This window comes from Bufo bufo, chromosome 6, assembly GCF_905171765.1.
Source record: "Bufo bufo chromosome 6, aBufBuf1.1, whole genome shotgun sequence".
NCBI lineage: Eukaryota > Metazoa > Chordata > Amphibia > Anura > Bufonidae > Bufo > Bufo bufo.
Window position 1 is genome coordinate 79602995 of NC_053394.1, and position 23312 is coordinate 79626306.

Consider the following 23312-nt stretch of genomic DNA (forward strand, 5'->3'; position numbering starts at 1 on the left):
TGATTTAACTCTGCAATATATGTAGTGCAGTAATATGTTTATATGTGGTCTCTGAGCGGTTAATACTGTGAAGTACTGCGTCCCCACCCACATGCTCCAGGGAGGATCCACTAATCCAGGAGCACCTGGGTCTGGGACACAGTCTCCAATTAACTAAGAAGGAGGAGTTACCCATTTGTGTGGTATATAAAGTATTTGTTTTTAGTACACTTTTGTATTGTCTTGAAGAAGGGCTCAATACTACAGCCCGAAACGCGTCACAATCTTGTGTCTCTCCATGTGACATCTTTGTTGGATTGGATTTTATTACAAGCCGAATAAAGAAAACTTTTTATATTCTGAAGCTGGAATCAACTTTTCTCTTTCTTCTTGGACTTTTCAAGTGTGGCTAGGTTCAAGCCACTTCCCTTTCCGTGCTTCAGGCAGGTGACCAGAGGTGAGAGCTGCTAAAATCCTTTCGCTGTTCCCACAGTGTACTATTAGAACAAGGATAAGAAGGAGTTAGGTCCCAAACTAGGCTCTGTCCTTCAGAAGTTTAAGTAATTTTTATGGAAAAAGTATGTATAATGTAACAGATGCTTTATGTTCCTTAGGGGATACTTCTACTCCTGAAAAGAAGCAGCACATTGTAGACATGTTGTCCTGCTGGAATGAGAATGCAGCAAACACTGAGACACCAAACCACAGCTATCAATATAGAAGCTGCAAGGACGTTAAGAGTCATGATACAAATGCTAAAGGTGAGATAAATCTGTCATGTCTCAAAAGTCTTATTCTCTTTAAGCAAATACTATGTTGGATATTTTTGTGTTCTATATTCATATTATAGTCTTTTTTGTTAGCAGACACTGACACATCTATATGTCATTTAGGCCTCCTGCACACGACCAGCCTTGCCCATGCTAAGGACAGCAAACCGCAGTCTGCAATGTACGGGCACCGTCTGTGGACATGGATCTATTCACTTTAATGGGGTCCGTGATCCACATCTGATGGTCCACACTGCAAAAAAGTAGTGCATGCAGACAGAAAACCCACAGAAGCACTCCGTGCTAGTGCTTCCGTGGGCTTCCGATCCGTGAATCTGTACCGCACTGCACCGTATCTCCTGGATTATAGACCCATTCAAGTGCGCACACGGCCGGTGCCTACTGTATATTGCGGACCCACTGTTTGCGGGCCTCAATATCGGCACGGACCAGCTACGGGCATGTGCATGAGACCTTATGTATAGTAAATCTCTGCATGTTGGCTTTTTGAATTAAAGTTCCCATCATACAGTAGATATCTAAAATGCATGACGTATCTAATTGTGTGGTCACTTGCCGTTCAATATGGTAAATATGGAAACAGCTGAGCAGACTCACCGATTCCCTGTCGTCCAATCACAATAAAAAAGGGCATGGTAATATCCCTGCCAAAAATGGAGGACTGGTGACCCCTGTTCTCAGGATTGATGAAAGTCCCAGCAGTTGTATTTCCAACTAGCAGAAGATTATAGCAAATCTTAATAGTGTGCCATAAATATCACCCTTAATGCAGACATACAATATAACCACTAATAAATGTGGCAGCAGCTCAGTGCATAAAAACATGTACAGTCATTTAGTCAACAGGTTCTCAGGGGCTTTGAGTCTTTGACTATTTAGTTACGTGTATTGTGGGTGCTAGGCAGTTGACAGATACAGATGCCATCCTGAAACCGAACATCATCCAAGACATTTGCAAGCTGAGGAATCAGTCAATACATACTATGAATCAGCATTAGCTACAGGGCAAATAAATACATACCTTGTCACAGAACCAGGGCCGGCGTTAGGGGGAGGGCAAACTGGACCCCATGGTCTAAGAGGTGCTTCAGTGCTGCTGTTTAGCTGAATGTCCGTGGAAGCGGACGGGCGGACAGCTGAAAAGCTTCACTTTACAATGCAGTGTAAGGCCCCCTTCCTGTACACATAACACAAGTCATTACCACATAGGGTGGCCACTGGCTTCACCCAAGAAAGCCAGACCTCACCGGCCATGCCCCAAGCCGCGCCTACCTTGATGAAGCCATGCCCACATCCACGCCCCCCATCACCGCCCGCAAAAATCCGGAGGGGGAGGAAGGGGAAGAAGGGAGGTGAGCTGGGGGCAGTCGGGTGCTTCTCTCCCCCTAAGTCAGCCACAGGGAGCCATGTCTGCAGCTCTAGTGACTGATTGGGGATGAGAGAAGCCTCAGTCAGTTGCTGCAGCTCACGCTCACACAGCTCAATGCTGCTGTCTAAGCGTGAGCTACTGAAAGGGTGGACATTCCTGTGTCCGTCCAGGCACTGCACCGGATGGATGACAGGGAGCCTGAAAACCGGACTTTCCGGCCTAAAACCGGACATCTGGCCACCCTATTACCACAGTGCTGCTCTGCAAACTGACAGCTCTGGACACCAGCAACACTCTTCTACTGGAGCTGTAGGACCTGCCATGATGTCACATGCAGGAGGCGGAGCTCAGCAGAGAAGAGGTGAGATGAAGGACCTGCGATGACCTCACCATCATGTGATCAGAACAGGAGGCGGAGCTATGCAGTAAGGAAGAAGGAAGAAGAAGACCAGTGATGCATGGGAAGAAGTGAAGGATTCAATGTAAGTGCGAGGGAAGTGCTGGGAGTTGTAGTTCTCTCCTCTTATACCTCCTGTTATGTAATATCAGAGTACAACTTCAAAATGAATATAGGAGCACCGCGCACCTCCACTGAACTTCTATGTGCTGAGGTAGGAGGGTACTATTTAAGGTTAGATCTAGAAGAAGGATTTACCTTATTCTCTTTGAAAGTCCTCCTCGCGACTGCTAGTAAGTCCGTTTGTGGAGTGGTTTCGTTTTTGTTATTTTTCTTCTTCACAGCGCTTCAGGGATCTCCGCTGGTGATAGACAAAGTTCTTTTTAGGATCTTTTTCCGGATCTTTTTCAAAGCTCGCCCCGGCCGGTGGCGCAGCTTTTACTTTTGAATTTCGCTCACGCTCGCTGAATGGAGCGGGTAACGTCACCAGAGCTACGGTTCCTCTCAGACACCAAAAAGGATTATCTTAGGCGTTTCTAGCACTACGGTGCTCTTCGTCAGGGATTCTTCTAGGTGCCATCTTTGTCTGTCTTTTATCAGCTGCGATCCCTGTCTGTTTAACCCTTACCCTGCTGTAGTGTATTTAATCAAACCCAAATAACTCAATTTCTTTATTTAACCCCCTTGGTTCCATGGTGTCCTTGTTAAAGATCCACTGTGTCTCCTTTTTTGACATATATTTGATGTAATCTCCTCCACGTATGTCCGCTTTAACTATTTCAACCCCGCAAAAAAAGGAGCCTTCAAACCTACCTCTATGCTGTTCTTTATAGTGCCTAGATAGCGGGTGGTCATCTATTTTATTTTTTATGTTATATAGATGCTCACTTATTCTCTTCTTCAATAATCTTTTAGTACGGCCTATGTAGATCTTTTGGCATGGACATTCAATGGCATAGATGACCCCTTTTGTGTTACAAGATATATGATCTTTTATTTAAAATTTATATGTGCCACTTTTATTTTCTATATGTATCCGCTTTTTATTTTGTGTCTGCCTGCATCCAGCACATTTTTTGCAAGGATAAAAGCCTGTCAGTGGATTCTTTAGTTGTTTCTTATTTGTTATTGCTGCACATTTTTTTGTGGGTGCAATTATGTTTCCAATGTTAGCTGCTTTCCTGTATACAAATGCTGGTGCTGCTGGTATCAATTCCCCAATCCATTTGTCTTCCCTCAGTAGGTCCCAGTGCCTACCCACTATTTTCCTAAACATATGTGTTTGAGAATTAAAAGGAATAATGATTGGTGGTATTTCTTTGTTCCCATGCTTATCTCCCTCTGCTCCCTTTTTATCCTTATCACTATCCCCTAATAGTTGTTCTCTTTCTAACACTCTAACTTCCCCCTTCTGCACTGTTAATTTATTCATTTCATAACCTTTATCCTCAAACTTATTCTGCAATTTTTCAGCCTCCTTGTCATATTCTGTGACGTCTGTGCAGTTTCTCCTTAAGCGCATAAATTGGCTTCTGGGGATATTATCCAACCACCGGGGGAGGTGACAGCTGGTTCTTGATATATAGCTATTGGAATCCGTGGGTTTTTCATAAGTTTTTGTATAGATTTTATTTTTTTCAACATATATTGTGAGGTCCAAGAAATTTACTTCTTTAAAACTATAGTTTGGGGTGAACTCCAAATAAAATTCATTTTTATTAATATCCTCTAAAAACATATTTAAAGTTTGTTCGCCACCCCGCCAAATGAACACCACATCCTCGATAAAACGCCACCAGAGGACGAGGCCTGCCCGGAGCTCGCCGTTGGGGTGGATATACTCCTCTTTCCACCTCCCAACGTATAAATTAGCGAACCTCGGTGTGAACCTCGTCCCCATCGCGGTCCCCCACGTCTGGAGGTAAAATTTGTCTTTAAATCTAAAAAAGTTTTTTGTAAAATGAAGAATAAAATACACTCCCCTATAAAATCTATCTGGGTTTTAGATAAGTTTTCCTGCTGATCTAGGAAGTGTTTGGCTGCTACGCAGCCTTTTTAATTTTCAATGACTGTATATAGGGACTTTACATCAAGGGTCCCTATAATATCCCCTTCAATCCATGTAATGCTTGGCGTTGTAGTCCTCTCCTTTCATACCTCCTCTTATAATGTACTCTAATATTACATAATAACGGCTTGGATATGCTGGGAGTTGTAGTCCGATCCTCTTATACGTCCCCCTGTAATGTTCTCTGATATTAAATAATATTGGCTTAGACATGCTGGGAGTTATAGTCCTCTCCTGTTATACCTCCTGCGGTAATGTGCTCTGCATTAGGGCTGGGACAATGGATAGGCGAAGGTAGTTATCCGCCTAGGGCACCACTTCGCTACCCATAAAGGGGGGTGCAGTCACGGCCATCCAACTTCACAAGGGCCGCTAGGCCTCATGCCTGTGAGACATTAGAACGGCGCAAGAAGCCGCAATGACATCAACGCAACCTCCTGCACTGGGTTTCGCATGATGACATGATCACGTGAGAGACCCGAAGCAGGAGTGGGGATGTCATTGGGACGACATGCATCAGGACGCAGCAACACAAGCAACAGATAAAACTGTGGTCTGCATCACAGACAGTGGCAAGGAAAATGGGAGTAAGGTGTTTATTTTATTTTTTTATACTAAATGTCTGCACTGCTGGGGGCACCAGGGAAGGGGGGAAGGAGATCATTATATATACTTGCCACTACTGGGGAGGAATGGAGGAGCATTATATACTGGCACTACTGGGGAACAATATACTATATACAGGCATTATGGGGGGAGAATTATATATTGGGCACTACAGGGGGACATTATGTTTATATTATTACTACTAGAGTACTGTAGCGGCACCCGACACCCCATGCCGATCAGCTGTTTGAGGAGACGCTGTGTGCACGTGCCGTCTCCCTTCTCTCTTCCTGCTCACCGCTGTATGTCTATGGGACAGCAGCAGTGAACAGCATGTGCCGTCTTCTCAAACAGCTGATCGGCGGGGTTGTCAGGTGTCGGACGTCAGACTGTGTTTTCAGCACATTATTACAAAATTTGGGGCCCCACTTTTGATTTTGCCCGGGGCCACATTTTGTCTAAAACCGGCCCTGCACAGACCATAACCGATAAACAGTCCAACTCATTAGGTACGTGAATGTTGTATGACCACCCAAATCTCTTTAACTATGCCTCGAGTAATTTGTTATTGAGATATCAAGTAGCTGGTATAAAATGTAACAGTAATACTCATATCAAGACTGCTGGGGACAGTCACTTCCAAGATTGGCCCTTTGTATCAGGTGGGGTAAGAAGATTTTAGAGCCTGGGTGTAAATCAATAGGTTTACAATAGTTGAAGAGCATTAGACATACATCCCCACAGATGTTTGAGTAGCCCACGAATACAGGTACAGTTTATTTGTATATCCACACATTGGCACAATTGGCGAGAGAGATCCGTTGTGTAACAGTCTCCGCTCCAGAAGCCCAGCAGAAAAGTGGGCATGGCCTGACTCGCTTGTTCTGGAGCAGATAGGCAGAAAGAGGCTTGGGAGCGGATCAGCAATATCTGTGCTATACTTGAAGAGGTTGTCCGGGTTTTTCCTATTGATGGCCTATCCTCAGGATAGGTCATCAACATCAGATCGGTGGGGGTCCAACACTATGCTCAATGGTTAGCACTGAGATACAATTTCATACCACCTGCAGGGATCTCCCAGGGTTAACTACGTAGATTGCTGATAGGGATCATTCATATTGGGGAAGCTATTCTACTGTAGGAAGGGCCCCTGTAGTTATAGGTTTGTTGCAGGGCATGTTTGCCAACTTCTGCTAAACCAGTTAGCTAGCTCCAAGTCTGGCAGTGGATGCATAATTTTCTGGAGAGGTTAGGCTAGTTTCACATCTACAGCAGAGCTCTCCGGCAGTCTATTCCAGCAGAAAACATCCTGCTGGAGTTCTCCAGATCCAGCATTGCCGGATAGTGCCGCCTGATCACCGGACCCCATTGACTATAATGAGATGCAGTGGCAAGCTGGCTTCTCCCTGGCAAATATTCCGGAATTCGGCCGGACAAGTGTTCAACGTTTTTTTGTCCAGCCAATTCCCGACATTCTCTCCTGGAATAGCCTGTCAGAGAGTTGTGCCGCAGATGTGAAGATAGCCTTACTTGTATTTCATTAGTTCTGTCACAAGGGGTAACCATTTCACATGTTGAACAAGTAATCAGCCTATCCAGTTTGGGTACAGTGGAAAAACAATGATGAAAATGGCAGTATGCATGATTCGGAAATGTGTGTCTCGCCAAATCACATATGGTGCAGTCACGCAGGGGCGGACACAGACAGCAGAGGGCCCCTGTGCAAAGAATGTGCCTAGGCCCCGTCCCCTCCAAGCCAAGTTCTCAACATAACCAATTCCGTCCTAACATTACTTATAGCAATACAAAACATATAGGTTAAGGCTACTTTCACACCTGCGACACTACGCTCCGGCCCTAGTGCTCATACTAGTATTCAAGTTCCTCATAGTCCCTCAACTGTAATAAAGCCTACCATAATGTCCCCGGTAGTAATAATTATCTTTATAACTTTGTGTAACAGTAGAAAAATGCCCCTTATAATATGCGCCAGTACATAAAAGTGCCCTGTTGTGTGGCACTATGAAAAATACCTCCTCTTAGTGCCCCCTGTAGAGCCAATGTCCCCATAGTACCCTCATAATGTGTGCCAATGCCCCCTACTGTATGCCTAAAAAACTCTCTTAGTGCCCCCAGTTGAGGCAAAGTCCCCATAGTGCCCTATAATTTGCGCCAGTATAAAATACTCCTATATCGTGCACCAAAAGTGCATCTCCCCTTGTCCCTATGGTGACTGACAATGTGCCAGTGTAAAATGCCCCCATAATGTGTGCCAGTATAATGCCCCTATATAATGACCCCAATAGTGCTAATTTTCCACCATTCTCCATAGTGCCCCCATGTGTGCCAGTATATGAGATAGGGTCCCCATAAAGCTCCTCCCCCTCCATAGTGCCCCCCATGTGTGCCATTATATAAGATAGTGCTCCCCATAGTGCTCCTCCCCCTCTATAGTTCCCTCCATGTATGCCAGTAACTAATATAGGGCCCCACATAGTGCTCCTTATCCTCCATAGTGCCCCCCATGTGTGCCAGTATATAAAATAGGGCCCCAATAGTACTCCCCCCTCCATGGTGCCCCACATGTGTGTCAGTATTTAAAATAGGGCCCCCCATAGTGCTCCTTCTCCTCCATAGTGCCCCCCATGTGTGCCAGTACATAAGATAGGGCCCAAGTAGATGCCCCCATGAGTGCCAGATAGGGCCCCTAGCAAAGTGTAAATAAAAAAAAATAAACACATATACTTATTACTTACCTCCTTGCTGCTTTCAGCGATGCGATGCAGGCCTCTTCAGGCCTGTGTCCCACGCTGTACGGCTCACACAGCATGATGATGTAATTGCGCCGCTTGCACCGGCCTCTGATAGGCTATAGGCACTGGGCCTGCAACCTATGAGAGGACTGGGGAAGGGAGACACCTCTCTCCTGCCCCGCCGCAGCATCCATCTGTATCGCCGTCCTAAGGACAGCGATACAGATGAATAGAGAGTAGCGCTTCCACAATGGAAGTGCTCATCTCCCCCTGTCGCCGGTAAGAAGGGGCCCCCTCCTGCTCTGGGCCCCTGTGCAACCGAACCGGCTCTACAGCCTGAGTATTAACTCTACAGCCTGAGTATTGTTTATGATGACTTTATGGTCAGTGTACCCATCTAATTTGTCCTTTCAACACAGTAACAGGACGTGTCATATGTGCACATATTCTCAAGTGGAATCTACTGATATGACAATGTGTTCTTTGATACCCAATGACCCAATGCATTAGCACCAGACCTTATTCTAATAAAGCTTTGATGGCATTTAATTGAATAAGGGGTATAGAAATGTGAAAATTATGAATAAACAGCTGTCAACTCTGTAGCAAATGATTTTACCATATCAACATGGTCTAGAGCAGTGGTGGCGAACCTATGGCAGGGGTGCCAGAGGCGGCACTCAGAGCCCTCTCTGTGGGCACCCGCACCCTGGAAAATGTCTATGGTGTACCAATATGCCTTAGACTTTTCCTGCCATTCATCAGCGCAGGGCACACAATGAACGGCACAAGTAGCACATTGAATATAGGCAGGCTATTATAGCTAAATGATAAACTACATGGAAGATATACTATATTCGACTGTAGCATTCAGGTTAAATAGCTGTGTTGGCACTTCGCAATAAATGTGTTGCACTTTGGGCACTCGGTCTGTAAAAGGTTTGCCATCGCTGTCTAGAGTCTTAAAGGAGTGTTTCCAGCACATTTCTATAGCATGTTTGTCAGAAGTAATTGTCACCTAACCACTGGACAAGTAAACAATGCTAGACTGCTGGAGGTCCAACTGCTTCTTCCTGGAACCACCCTTGGCAAACAACTGACCCATTTACACTTTTATTTTAGATGGAATATACATGCTGAAAACTGCTGATGGGCTTTTCTATCAGACCTACTGTGACATGACAACCAATGGTGGAGGTTGGACATTGGTGGCAAGTATTCATGAAAACAATATGTATGGTAAATGTACAGTGGGAGATCGTTGGTCCAGTCAGGAGGGAGACAACATCAACAACCCTAAAGGAGATGACAATTGGGCCAACTATGCCACATTTGGTTTTCCTGATGGTGCAACAAGTGATGATTACAAGGTACGCAAATATGAATATGGGAAGCTTTGGAGATAAAAGAAAAATGATGGAAATAATATGAAAACTCTAACTTTTAATCAATGGAAAAAACAAAATGCCTAAAATTGAAATTTCTCCCAATAATTAAAGTCTTTATTAATGGTCACTTTGAGTAATTAGTCTGGCACATTTGTAAACGTCTGGTATCATTAAGGGTGGGTTCACATCTGCGTTATGGATTCTGTTCTGGCTTCCCGTTATAACATAGTTATAACGGAAAATAACGGAATCCATAAGACGGAAGTCAAAACGGAAGCCTTTAAGAGGCATTCCGTTTTGATCCGTCTTAATAGAAGTCTATGGGAATCCGTCTGGTTCCCGTTATGCAAGACGGAAAACAAAGTACGTACCGTTTCCTGTTATGCAGAATGGAGACAAAAGTCCTGTCGACAGGACTTTGTTTTCCGTCTTGCATAACGGGAACCAGACGGATCCGGTATGATTCCCATAGACTTCTATTAAGACGGATCAAAACGGAATGTCTCTTAACCACTTAAGGACCACAGGTTTATACCCCCCTAAAGACCAGGTCCTTTTTTACAAATCGGCACTCCACAACTTTAGCGGTTTATTGCTCGGTCATGCAACTTACCACCCAAATGAATTTTACCTCCTTTTCTTCTCACTAATAGAGCTTTCATTTGGTGGTATTTCATTGCTGCTGACATTTTTACTTTTTTTTGTTATTAATCGAAATTTAACGATTTTTGTTTCAAAAAAATGAAATTTTTCACTTTCAGTTGTAAAATTTTGCAAAAAAAACGACATCCATATATAAATTTTGCTCTAAATTTATTGTTCTACATGTCTTTGATAAAAAAAAAATGTTTAGGTAAAAAAAAAATGGTTTGCGTAAAAGTTATAGCGTTTACAAACTATGGTACAAAAATGTAAATTTCCGCTTTTTGAAGCAGCTCTGACTTTCTGAGCACCTGTCATGTTTCCTGAGGTTCTACAATGCCCAGACAGTACAAACACCCCACAAATGACCCCATTTCGGAAAGTAGACACCCTAAGGTATTCGCTGATGGGCATAGTGAGTTCATAGAACTTTTTATTTTTTGTCACAAGTTAGTGGAAAATGATGATTTTTTTTTTATTTTTCTTACAAAGTCTCATATTCCACTAACTTGTGACAAAAAATAAAAACTTCCATGAACTCACTATGCCCATCAGCGAATACCTTGGGATGTCTTCTTTCCAAAATGGGGTCACTTGTGGGGTAGTTATACTGCCCTGGCATTCTAGGGGCCCAAATGTGTGGTAAGCAGTTTGAAATCAAATTCTGTAAAAAATGGCTGGTGAAATCCGAAAGGTGCTCTTTGGAATGTGGGCCCCTTTGCCCACCTAGGCTGCAAAAAAGTGTCACACATCTGGTATCTCCGTATTCAGGAGAAGTTGGGGAATGTGTTTTGGGGTGTCATTTTACATATACCCATGCTGGGTGAGAGAAATATCTTGGCAAAAGACAACTTTGTATAAAAAAATTGTAAAAGTTGCCTTTTGCCAAGATATTTCTCTCACCCAGCATGGGTATATGTAAAATGACACCCCAAAACACATTCCCCAACTTCTCCTGAATACGGAGATACCAGATGTGTGACACTTTTTTGCAGCCTAGGTGGGCAAAGGGGCCCATATTCCAAAGAGCACCTTTCGGATTTCACTGGTCATTTTTTACAGAATTTGATTTCAAACTCCTTACCACACATTTGGGCCCCTAGAATGCCAGGGCAGTATAACTACCCCACAAGTGACCCCATTTTGGAAAGAAGACACCCCAAGGTATTCGCTGATGGGCATAGTGAGTTCATGGAAGTTTTTATTTTTTGTCACAAGTTAGTGGAATATGAGACTTTGTAAGAAAAAAAAAAAATTAAATCATCATTTTCCACTAACTTGTGACAAAAAATAAAAAATTCTAGGAACTCGCCATGCCCCTCACGGAATACCTTGGGGTGTCTTCTTTCCAAAATGGGGTCACTTGTGGGGTAGTTATACTGCCCTGGCATTTTCCAGGGGCCTTAATGTGTGGTAAGTAGGTAAATGACCTGTGAAATCCTAAAGGTGCTCTTTGGAATATGGGCCCCTTTGCCCACCTAGGCTGCAAAAAAGTGTCACACATGTGGTATTGCCGTATTCTGGAGAAGTTGGGGAATGTGTTTTGGGGTGTCATTTTACATATACCCATGCTGGGTGAGAGAAATATCTTGGCAAAAGACAACTTTTCCCATTTTTTTTATACAAAGTTGGCATTTGACCAAGATATTTCTCTCACCCAGCATGGGTATATGTAAAATGACACCCCAAAACACATCCCCCAACTTCTCCTGAGTACGGCGATACCAGATGTGTGACACTTTTTTGCAGCCTAGATGCGCAAAGGTGCCCAAATTCCTTTTAGGAGGGCATTTTTAGACATTTGGATACCAGACTTCTTCTCACACTTTGGGGCCCCTAGAATGCCAGGGCAGTATAAATACCCCACATGTGACCCCATTTTGGAAAGAAGACACCCCAAGGTATTCAATGAGGGGCATGGCGAGTTCATAGAAATTATTTTTTTTTGGCACAAGTTAGCGGAAATTGATATTTTTTATTTTTTTCTCACAAAGTCTCCCTTTCCGCTAACTTGGGACAAAAATTTCAATCTTTCATGGACTCAATATGCCCCTCACGGAATACCTTGGGGTGTCTTCTTTCCAAAATGGGGTCACATGTGGGGTATTTATACTGCCCTGGCATTCTAGGGGCCCTAAAGCGTGAGAAGAAGTCTGGAATATAAATGTCTAAAAATTTTTACACATTTGGATTCCGTGAGGGGTATGGTGAGTTCATGTGAGATTTTATTTTTTGACACAAGTTAGTGGAATATGAGACTTTGTAAGAAAAAAAAAAAATAATTTCCGCTAACTTGGGCCAAAAAAATGTCTGAATGGAGCCTTACAGGGGGGTGATCAATGACAGGGGGGTAATCAATGACAGGGGGGTGATCAGAGAGTCTATATGGGGTGATCACCCCCCCTGGAAGGCTCCAGGGAGACGCCTGTATGTGTTTTGCGGATCCGATCCATGTATCCGTGGATCCGTAAAAATCATACGGACATCTGAATGCAGCCTGACAGGGGGGTGATCAATGACAGGGGGGGTGATCAATGACAGGGGGGTGATCAGGGAGTCTATATGGGGTGATCACTCCCCCTGGAAGGCTCCAGGGAGACGCCTGTATGTGTTTTGCGGATCCGATCCATCTATCAGTGGATCTGTAAAAATCATGTGGACATCTGAATGGAGCTTTAAAGGGGGTTGATCAATGACAGGGGGGTGATCAGGGAGTCTATATGGGGTGATCACCACAGTCATTGATCACGCCCCTGTAAGGCTCCATTCAGACGTCCGTATGCGTTTTGCGGATCCGATCCATCTATCAGTGGATCCGTAAAAATCATGCGGACATCTGAATGGAGCTTTACAGGGGGTTGATCAATGACAGGGGTGTAATCAATGACAGGGGGGTGATCAGGGAGTCTATATGGGGTGATCACCACAATCATTGATCACGCCCCTGTAAGGCTCCATTCAGACGTCCGTATGCGTTTTGCGGATCCGATCCATCTATCAGTGGATCCGTAAAAATCATGCGGACATCTGAATGGAGCTTTACAGGGGGTTGATCAATGACAGGGGTGTAATCAATGACAGGGGGGTGATCAGGGAGTCTATATGGGGTGATCACCACAGTCATTGATCACGCCCCTGTAAGGCTCCATTCAGACGTCCGTATGCGTTTTGCGGATCCGATCCATCTATCAGTGGATCCGTAAAAATCATGCGGACATCTGAATGGAGCTTTACAGGGGGGTGATCAATGACAGGGGGGTAATCAATGACAGGGGGGTGATCAGGGAGTCTATATGGGGTGATCACCACAGTCATTGATCACGCCCCTGTAAGGCTCCATTCAGACGTCCGTATGCGTTTTGCGGATCCGATCCATCTATCAGTGGATCCATAAAAATCATGCGGACATCTGAATGGAGCTTTACAGGGGCGTGATCAATGACAGGGGGGTAATCAATGACAGGGGGGTGATCAGGGAGTCTACAGGGAGTGCAGAATTATTAGGCAAGTTGTATTTTTGAGGATTAATTTTATTATTGCACAACAATCATGTTCTCAATGAACCCAAAAAACTCATTAATATCAAAGCTGAATATTTTTGGAAGTAGTTTTTAGTTTGTTTTAGGGGGTTATCTGTGTGTGCAGGTGACTATTACTGTACATAATTATTAGGCAACTTAACAAAAAACAAATATATACCCATTTCAATTATTTATTTTTACCAGTGAAACCAATATAACATCTCAACATTCACAAATATACATTTCTGACATTCAAAAACAAAACAAAAACAAATCAGTGACTAATATAGCCACCTTTCTTTGCAAGGACACTCAAAAGCCTGCCATCCATGGATTCTGTCAGTGTTTTGATCTGTTCACCATCAACATTGCGTGCAGCAGCAACCACGGCCTCCCAGACACTGTTCAGAGAGGTGTACTGTTTTCCCTCCTTGTAAATCTCACATTTGATGATGGACCACAGGTTCTCAATGGGGTTCAGATCAGGTGAACAAGGAGGACATGTCATTAGATTTTCTTCTTTTATACCCTTTCTTGCCAGCCACGCTGTGGAGTACTTGGACGCGTGTGATGGAGCATTGTCCTGCATGAAAATCATGTTTTTCTTGAAGGATGCAGACTTCTTCCTGTACCACTGCTTGAAGAAGGTGTCTTCCAGAAACTGGCAGTAGGACTGGGAGTTGAGCTTGACTCCATCCTCAACCCGAAAAGGCCCCACAAGCTCATCTTTGATGATACCAGCCCAAACCAGTACTCCACCTCCACCTTGCTGGCGTCTGAGTCGGACTGGAGCTCTCTGCCCTTTACCAATCCAGCCACGGGCCCATCCATCTGGCCCATCAAGACTCACTCTCATTTCATCAGTCCATAAAACCTTAGAAAAATCAGTCTTGAGATATTTCTTGGCCCAGTCTTGACGTTTCAGCTTGTGTGTCTTGTTCAGTGGTGGTCGTCTTTCAGCCTTTCTTACCTTGGCCATGTCTCTGAGTATTGCACACCTTGTGCTTTTGGGCACTCCAGTGATGTTGCAGCTCTGAAATATGTCCAAACTGGTGGCAAGTGGTATCTTGGCAGCTGCACGCTTGACTTTTCTCAGTTCATGGGCAGTTATTTTGCGCCTTGGTTTTTCCACACGCTTCTTGCGACCCTGTTGACTATTTTGAATGAAACGCTTGATTGTTCGATGATCACGCTTCAGAAGCTTTGCAATTTTAAGAGTGCTGCATCCCTCTGCAAGATATCTCACTATTTTTGACTTTTCTGAGCCTGTCAAGTCCTTCTTTTGACCCATTTTGCCAAAGGAAAGGAAGTTGCCTAATAATTATGTACACCTAATATAGGGTGTTGATGTCATTAGACCACACCCCTTCTCATTACAGAGATGCACATCACCTAATATGCTTAATTGGTAGTAGGCTTTCGAGCCTATACAGCTTGGAGTAAGACAACATGCATAAAGATGATGATGTGGTCAAAATACTCATTTGCCTAATAATTCTGCACGCAGTGTATATGGGGTGATCAAGGGTGAATAAGGGGTTAATAAGTGACAGGGGGGTGGTGTAGTGTAGTGGTGCTTGGTGCAACATATTACTGAGCTTCCTGTGTCCTCTGGTGGTCGATCCAAACAAAGGGGACCACCAGAGGACCAGGTAGCAGGTATATTAGACGCTGTTATCAAAACAGCGTCTAATATACCTGTTAGGGGTTAAAAAAATCACATCTCCAGCCTGCCAGCGAACGATCGCCGCTGGCAGGCTGGAGATCCACTCTCTTACCTTCCGTTCCTGTGAGCACGCGCGCCTGTGTGCGCGCGTTCACAGGAAATCTCGGCTCACGCGAGATGACGCCAATCGGCGTTAGTGTGACCTGGGAGCGCCGCAGAAATGACGCCTTTCGGCGTTAGCGTGGCGGGAAGTGGTTAAAGGCTTCCGTTTTAACTTCCGTCTTATGGATTCCGTTATTTTCTGTTATAACCATGTTATAACGGAAACCAGAATGCAGATATGAACCCACCCTAACACTCTTAATAATGCAGAGTGCATGCCAGAGTTTTCAAAATATTTTTTGCATGTATGTTCGCAAATTTATACATAAAAGCTCAAGCCCTTATTATCTTAACCCTTTAATGGCCAGGCCTGAAATGTGATTTGTAACAGTTGTAACTTTTTTTTATTTGATGAAATACCAAAATATTTTTTACGACGTTTATGTAACACAAAGGGCTTTTTATTAACATGTTTCTTGGAGATTTTTAAAAAAAAAGTGTGTGTGTGTATGTACAGTACAGACCAAAAGTTTGGACACACCTTCTCATTCAAAGAGTTTTCTTTATTTTCAGGACTATAAAAATTGTAGATTCACACTGAAGGCATCAAAACTATGAATTAACACATGTGGAATTATATACATAACAAACAAGTGTGAAACAACAGAAAATATGTCATTCTAGGTTCTTCAAAGTATCCACCTTTTGCTTTGATTACTGCTTTGCACACTCTTGGCATTCTCTTGATGAGCTTCAAGAGGTAGTCCCCTGAAATGGTTTTCACTTCACAGGTGTGCCCTGTCAGGTTTAATAAGTGGGATTTCTTTCCTTATAAATGGGGTTGGGACCATCAGTGGCGTTGAGGAGAAGTCAGGTGGATACACAGCTGATAGTCCTACTGAATAGACTGTTAGAATTTGTATTATGGCAAGAAAAAAGCAGCTAAGTAAAGAAAAACGAGTGGCCATCATTACTTTAAGAAATGAAGGTCAGTCAGTCAGCCGAAAAATTGGGAAAACGTTGAAAGTAAGGGCTATTTGACCATGAAGAAGAGTGATGGGGTGCTGCGCCAGATGACCTGGCCTCCACAGTCACCGGACCTGAACCCAATCGAGATGGTTTGGGGTGAGCTGGACCGCAGAGTGAAGGCAAAAGGGCCAACAAGTGCTAAGCATCCCTGGGAACTCCTTCAAGACTGTTGGAAGACCATTTCAGGTGACTACCTCTTGAAGCTCATCAAGAGAATGCCAAAAGTGTGCAAAGCAGTAATCAAAGCAAAAGGTGGCTACTTTGAAGAACCTAGAATATGACATATTTTCAGTTGTTTCACACTTGTTTGTTATGTATATAATTCCACATGTGTTAATTCATAGTTTTGATTCCTTCATAGTCATGAAAATAAAGAAAACTCTTTGAATGAGAAGGTGTGTCCAAACTTTTGGTCTGTACTGTATGTATATGTATATATATATATATATATATATATATATATATATATATACACTGCTCAAAAAAATAAAGGGAACACAAAAATAACACATCCTAGATCTGAATTAATTAAATATTCTTCTGAAATACTTTGTTCTTTACATAGTTGAATGTGCTGACAACAAAATCACACACAAATTAAAAATGGAAATCAAATATTTCAACCCATGGAGGTCTGGATTTGGAGTCACACTCAAAATTAAAGTGGAAAAACACACTACAGGCTGATCCAACTTTGATGTAATGTCCTTAAAACAAGTCAAAATGAGGCTCAGTAGTGTGTGTGGCCTCCACTTGCCTGTATGACCTCCCTACAATGCCTGTGCATGCTCCTGATGAGGTGGCGGACGGTCTCCTGAGGGATCTCCTCCCAGACCTGGACTAAAGCATCTGCCAACTCCTGGACAGTCTGTGGTGCAACGTGACGTTGGTGGATAGAGCGAGACATGATGTCCCAGATGTGCTCAATTGGATTCAGGTCTGGGGAACGGGCGGGCCAGTCCATAGCATCAATGCCTTTGTCTTGCAGGAACTGCTGACACACTTCAGCCACATGAGGTCTAGAATTGTCTTTCATTAGGAGGAACCCAGGGCCAACCGCACCAGCATATGGTCTCACAAGGGGTCTGAGGATCTCATCTCGGTACCTAAAGGCAGTCAGGCTACCTCTGGCGAGCACATGGAGGGCTCTGTGGCCCTCCAAAGAAATGCCACCCCACACCATTACTGACCCAATGCCAAACTGGTCATGCTGGAGGATGTTTCAGGCAGCAGAACGTTCTCCACGGTGTCTCCAGACTCTGTCACGTCTGTCACATGTGCTCAGTGTGAACCTGCTTTCATCTGTGAAGAGCACAGGGCGCCAGTGGCGAATTTGCCAATCTTGGTGTTCTCTGGCAAATGCCAAACGTCCTGCACGGTGTTGGGCTGTGAGCACAACCCCCACCTGTGGACGTCGGGCCCTCATATCACCCTCATGGAGTCTGTTTCTGACCGTTTGAGCAGACACATGCACATTTGTGGCCTGCTGGAGGTCATTTTGCAGGGCTCTGGCAGTGCTCCTCCTGTTCCTCCTTGCACAAAGGCAGAGGTAGCGGTCCTGCTGCTGGGTTGTTGCCCTCCTACGGCCTCCTCCACGTCTCCTGATGTACTGGCCTGTCTACTGGTAGCGCCTCCATGCTCTGGACACTACGCTGACAGACACAGCAAACCTTCTTGCCACAGCTCGCATTGATGTGCCATCCTGGATAAGCTGCACTACCTGAGCCACTTGTGTGGGTTGTAGACTCCGTCTCATGCTACCACTAGAGTCAGCCAGGAAGCATAGGAACTGAGAAGTGGTCTGTGATTACCACCTGCAGAACCACTTCTTTATTGGGGGTGTCTTGCTAATTGCCTATAATTTCCACCTGCTGTCTATCCCATTTTCACAACAGCATGTGAAATTGATTGTCACTCAGTGTTGCTTCCTAAGTGGACAATTTGATTTCACAGAAGTGTGATTGACTTGGAGTTACATTGTGTTGTTTAAGTGTTCCCTTTATTTTTTTGAGCAGTGTATATATATATATATATATATATATATATATATATACTGACACTTTTTATTTTGTATTTTGCACTGTTTCCACTATAACTGGGGCATCCAAAGAGGCCTCAGTTATAGGGAAAAGTAGCCTTCTGCAGGGCCATTGTACACATACAGAGCAGCACAGCTGATCAGGGTCTTCTAGGACCCTGCAGCCCTGCAATGCATGAGATACCATGAGATTATGTGATCGCCAAGTCCATAGCAACTAATGTTGAGCAAAGCAAAGCATTCAAAGCAGAATTCAGTCCGAAGTTCAGGAGAACTTTGATAACAAATCAGTTTTTCCTAAAATGGCATCTGCACATGTTACAAAGTAAAAGTAAGAAGCCTGGGAACGTGAGATCACCCATAATGCAGTGCAGCCAGCCAGTCCACAGCTAGCCATCCCTAGTGATCTCACAGCCCTATAAAACCCTCATCCTGCACGGTCTCCGCCATTGTCTTGTGAGCTGACCTTAGGGAGAGACGTGTCAAGCGCTAATGCACTAGGGACAGTGTTGCTGAAAAAGATTAATAGAAGTATATTGGAGAGGGAGAGTGTAGGGAGACTGCAGGGACAGTGCAGGGAGAGAAATAGCTTTAAAGGTAATACCTCTGCTATACCCATAAAACTGTGCGGCCGCCATATGTGGACAATTATTCATCCAGTTGCAGGATGTAGACCGTCTTACTCTAAGAAATGTGGATGGGCTGGAACATGAATGCAGCATGCTGCAGTTTTCAAAACTCAAAAAAATGCTCAAATGAATGGACTACAGCTTGAGAAATTTAGATATATGACCCCATATCTAGTTCCATGAAAAAAATAAATCAGTGAGTACATTAGATAAACCAAAAGAGTAATCCTGTTGCTTTATATTGTGATTCTAGAATCCAGGATATTATGATATTGCTGCTAAGGACTTGGGCTTATGGCATGTTCCCAACAAGACACCTTTGTCGAAGTGGAAAGAAACATCTATACTAAGATATCGCACAGACAATGGCTTCTTTTCTCAACAGGGGGGTAATCTTTTCCAGCTCTTTAAAGTAAGTACATTTTTGAAAAATTGGTTTGCCCTTCATGTTTTGCACTTTTCACATTTGCACATTTATTTAGATTCAATATATATATTGTCACCTTCTTATGAGCATTTACATGTCATCTCATTAGAAATACCCAGTGGTATTTGATGCCGGAGCCTGCCTCAAAGATAATGGGCCCGCTGTTCCTGTAGTGTATGACTTTGGAAGCGCTGAGAAGACTAAATCATATTATTCACCCAATGGAGCAAGTAAGAGCATGTTATGGCCTGACTATGGAGCAGCATCATTTGTCTTAGAGGCTAGTTACTCCTGCATAGTAAAATGACAATGGGATGATCTTTGATTTTTTTCCCCTTGTTTCGGCAGAAGAGTTTGTTCCTGGTTTTGTCCAATTCCGGGTTATGAATCACGAAAGAGCTGCCCTGGCTCTGTGTGCAGGAGTGAAGGTGACAGGATGCAATGTAGAACATGTAAGTATCAGAAATGTTCTTAATTAGTGTGGAGCGAAACAAAGTTAACGAAGTGGAATTAGATCCGAATTTCAGGAAAAATTTGATTTGCCACGAATCAGAATTTCTTGGTGCGTCATGGTAATGAATAAATTTTTCCTGAAATGGCAGTAAAAAAGAAAACATACTCACCTCATCCACCTGATAGCGGAGATTTTGTTGCGACCATCTTAATTGAAGAAAACACATCAATTCTTGTAAGCGCTGACATGTGAAGTCATTGAGCTGGGTGGAAGCTTTGACGTCATCATCGATGATGTCACCACGCACGTGAAGACGTGGTGATCACATCAGCATGTGAGAGATTTGGCGCGTTTTCTTCAATCAAGATGGATGCGACGACCTCTCCGCGATCAAATGGATGAGGTGAGTATGTTTTTTTTTGTTTGTTTCAACCCCTAAAATAACCCCCTAAATGTGACTCTCAGATGCCGCAATCAGCATTGAACGCAGCATCTGAGGGGTTAAACGACAGGGGTGGTGCGATTGCCATTCCCCGTCATTGTACCATCTCCATATAATGGAATGCAATTAGTTACAAAGTAATTCATAACAAATCAAATTTATTTTCGTAGTTCAGAGAGCAGCCGAATCGAATTTTTGAAAACTTTGTTCATCATTATTCTTTAACCCCTTAGCGCAGAACGCCGTACATGTACGGTGGGGGATGCATTACCAGAATGCATTCCGCCGTACATGCACGGAGGGATAATCGAGCGGGCACCGGAGCGGTGAGCGCCCGACCACTGCAGGGGCCCGGCAGTCCGTGGTAGCCGGGCCCCTGCTGTATCCGCCGTCATTGCTGTTTATAGCGAGGCCGGCGGATTAACCCCTTCTATGCCGCGGTCTGCGCTGACCGCAACATAGAAGTGGTTTGCGGCAGGTGAGTAATTGCATCGAGTCCCCGCGCTGCTGTGGCGGGGACCCGATGCGTGACAAGGCAGCCAGATGCCGTGCAGAGGCTGCCCAATGCCCTGCACGGCATCGGGAACGGCCTTCTACGGGAGCCGAGGTGATCCAGCCTCAGCTGGGTCTCCTAGGCAACCTGTTAGTGTATGACTCAGTGTCATACACTAACAGGCAATGCATTACAATGCAGAAATAAAGTTTCAAGTTAAAAAAAAAAAAACACGCCACATTCCCCTGATTTTCTAATAAAAAATTGAAAAATAAAGAAAAAACACACATATTAGGTATCGCCGTAACGAACGGCTCTATAAATATATCACATGATCCACCCCATCCGATAGACACCCTAAAAAATAAAAAATTAAAACTGTGTAAAAAAAAGCCATTTTTGTCAACTTACATCACTAAAACACCAAGCGATCAAAAAGGCATATGCCCCCAAAAATAGTACTAATCTAACAGTCACCTCATCCCGCAAAAAATTAGCCCCTAGAAAGGACAATCACCCAAAAACTTTAAAAACGATGGCTCTCAGAATATGGAGACACTAAAACATGATATTTTTTTTTGTTTCAAAAATATTATTGTATAAAACTTACATTAAAAAAAGTATATATATTAGGTATCGCCGCATCCGTATTAACCTGCTCTATAAAAATATCACATGACTTAACCCCTCAGGTGAATACCTAAAAAAATGTAATAAAATAAAAAACTGTGTAAAAAAAGCAAATTTTTGTCACCTTACACCACAAAAAGTGTAATAGCAAGCGATCAAAAGGTCATACGAACCCCAAAATAGTGCCAATCAAACCATCATCTAATCCCGCAAAATTCATACACTACTCAAGATAATCGCCCAAAAACTGAAAAAACTATGGCTCTCAGACTATGGAGACACTGAAACATGTTTTTTTTTGTTTCAAAAATGAAATCATTGTGTAAAACTTACATAAATAAAAAAAAAGTATATATATTAGGTATCGTCGAGTCCTTAATAACCTGTTCTATAAAAATATCACATGACCTAACTCCTCAGGTAAATACCGTAAAAAATAAAAACGATGTAAAAAAAGCCTTTTTTTGTCACCTTAGATTACAAAAAGTGTAATAGCAAGCGATAAAAAAGTAATATGCACCCCAAAATAGTGCCAATCAAACCGTCATCTCATCCCGCAAAAAATGAGTCCCTACTAAGATAATCGCCCAAAAACTGAAAAAACTATGGTTCTCAGACTATGGAGACACTAAAACATGATTTTTTTAGTTTCAAAAATGAAATCATTGTGTAAAACTTACATAAATGAAAAAAGGATATATATTAGGTATCGCCGAGTCCATAATAACCTGCTCTATAAAAATATCACATGACCTAACCCCTCAGGTGTAATAGCAAGCGATCAAATAGTCATACGCACCCCAAAATGGTGCCAATCAAACCGTCATCTCATCCCGAAAAAAATGAGCACCTACACAAGACAGTCGCCCAAAAAATAAATAAAACTATGGCTTTCAGAATGTGGAGACACTAAAGAATCCTTTTTTTATTTTAATGCTTTGTTATGTAAAACTAAAAGAAACAACCAAAAAAAGTAGTCATATTTGGTATTGTCGCGTCCGTGACAACCTGCTCTATAAAAATATCACATGATCTAACCTGTCAGATGAATGTTGTAAATATCAAAAAATAAAAACGGTGCCAAAACTGCTATTTCTTGTTACCTTGCCTCACAAAAAGTACAATATAGAGCAACCAAAAATCATATGTACCCTAAAATAGTACCAACAAAACTGCCACCCGATCCCGTAGATTCTAAAATGGGGTCACTTTTTTGGAGTTTCTACTCTACGGGTGCATCAGGGGGGCTTCAAATGGGACATGGTGTCAAAAATCCAGTCCAGCAAAATCTGCCTTCCAAAAACTGTATGGCATTCCTTTCCTTCTGCGCCCTGCCGTGTTCCCGTACAGCAGTTTACGACCACATATGGGTTGTTTCTGTAAACTACAGAATCAGAGCCATAAATATTGAGTTTTGTTTGGCTGTTAACCCTTGCTTTGTAACTGGAAAAAAAAATATTAAAATGGAAAATCTGCCCAAAAAGTGAAATTTAGAAATGTTTTCTTGTGGAACACCTAAAGGGTTAACAAAGTTTGTAAAACCAGTTTTGAATACCTTGAGGCGTGTAGTTTCTTCGATGGGGTCACTTTTATGGAGTTTCGACTCTAGGGGTGCATCAGGGGGCTTCAAATGGGACATGGTGTAAATAAACCAGTCCAGCAAAATATGCCTTCCAAAAACCACACGGCGCACGTTTCCCTCTACGCCCTGCCGTGTGCCCGTACAGTAGTTTACGGCCACATATGTTGTGTTTCTGAAAACTACAGAATCAGGACAATAAATATAGAGTTTTGTTTGGCTGTTAACCCTTGTTTTGTTATGGAAAAAATGGATTAAATAGAAAATTTGGCAAAAAATTTGAATTCTCAAATTTCATCTCCATTTGCC

The 23312-nt window shown here is 43.2% G+C and overlaps 1 protein-coding gene across 7 annotated transcripts in view; it reads left to right on the forward strand.

Moving 5' to 3' along the window:
* LOC121004054 (intelectin-1-like) overlaps nt 1-23312 on the forward strand; it is a 64709-nt gene that overhangs the window by 38501 nt on the left and 2896 nt on the right. For all 7 annotated transcript variants that reach the window (XM_040436114.1, XM_040436115.1, XM_040436113.1 and 4 more), the window contains 5 exons: nt 594-740; nt 9086-9333; nt 19232-19390; nt 19515-19635; nt 19754-19857. In XM_040436114.1, coding sequence (XP_040292048.1) covers nt 594-740; nt 9086-9333; nt 19232-19390; nt 19515-19635; nt 19754-19857 — 779 coding nt within the window. The remainder of the gene's footprint in view (nt 1-593; nt 741-9085; nt 9334-19231; nt 19391-19514; nt 19636-19753; nt 19858-23312) is intronic.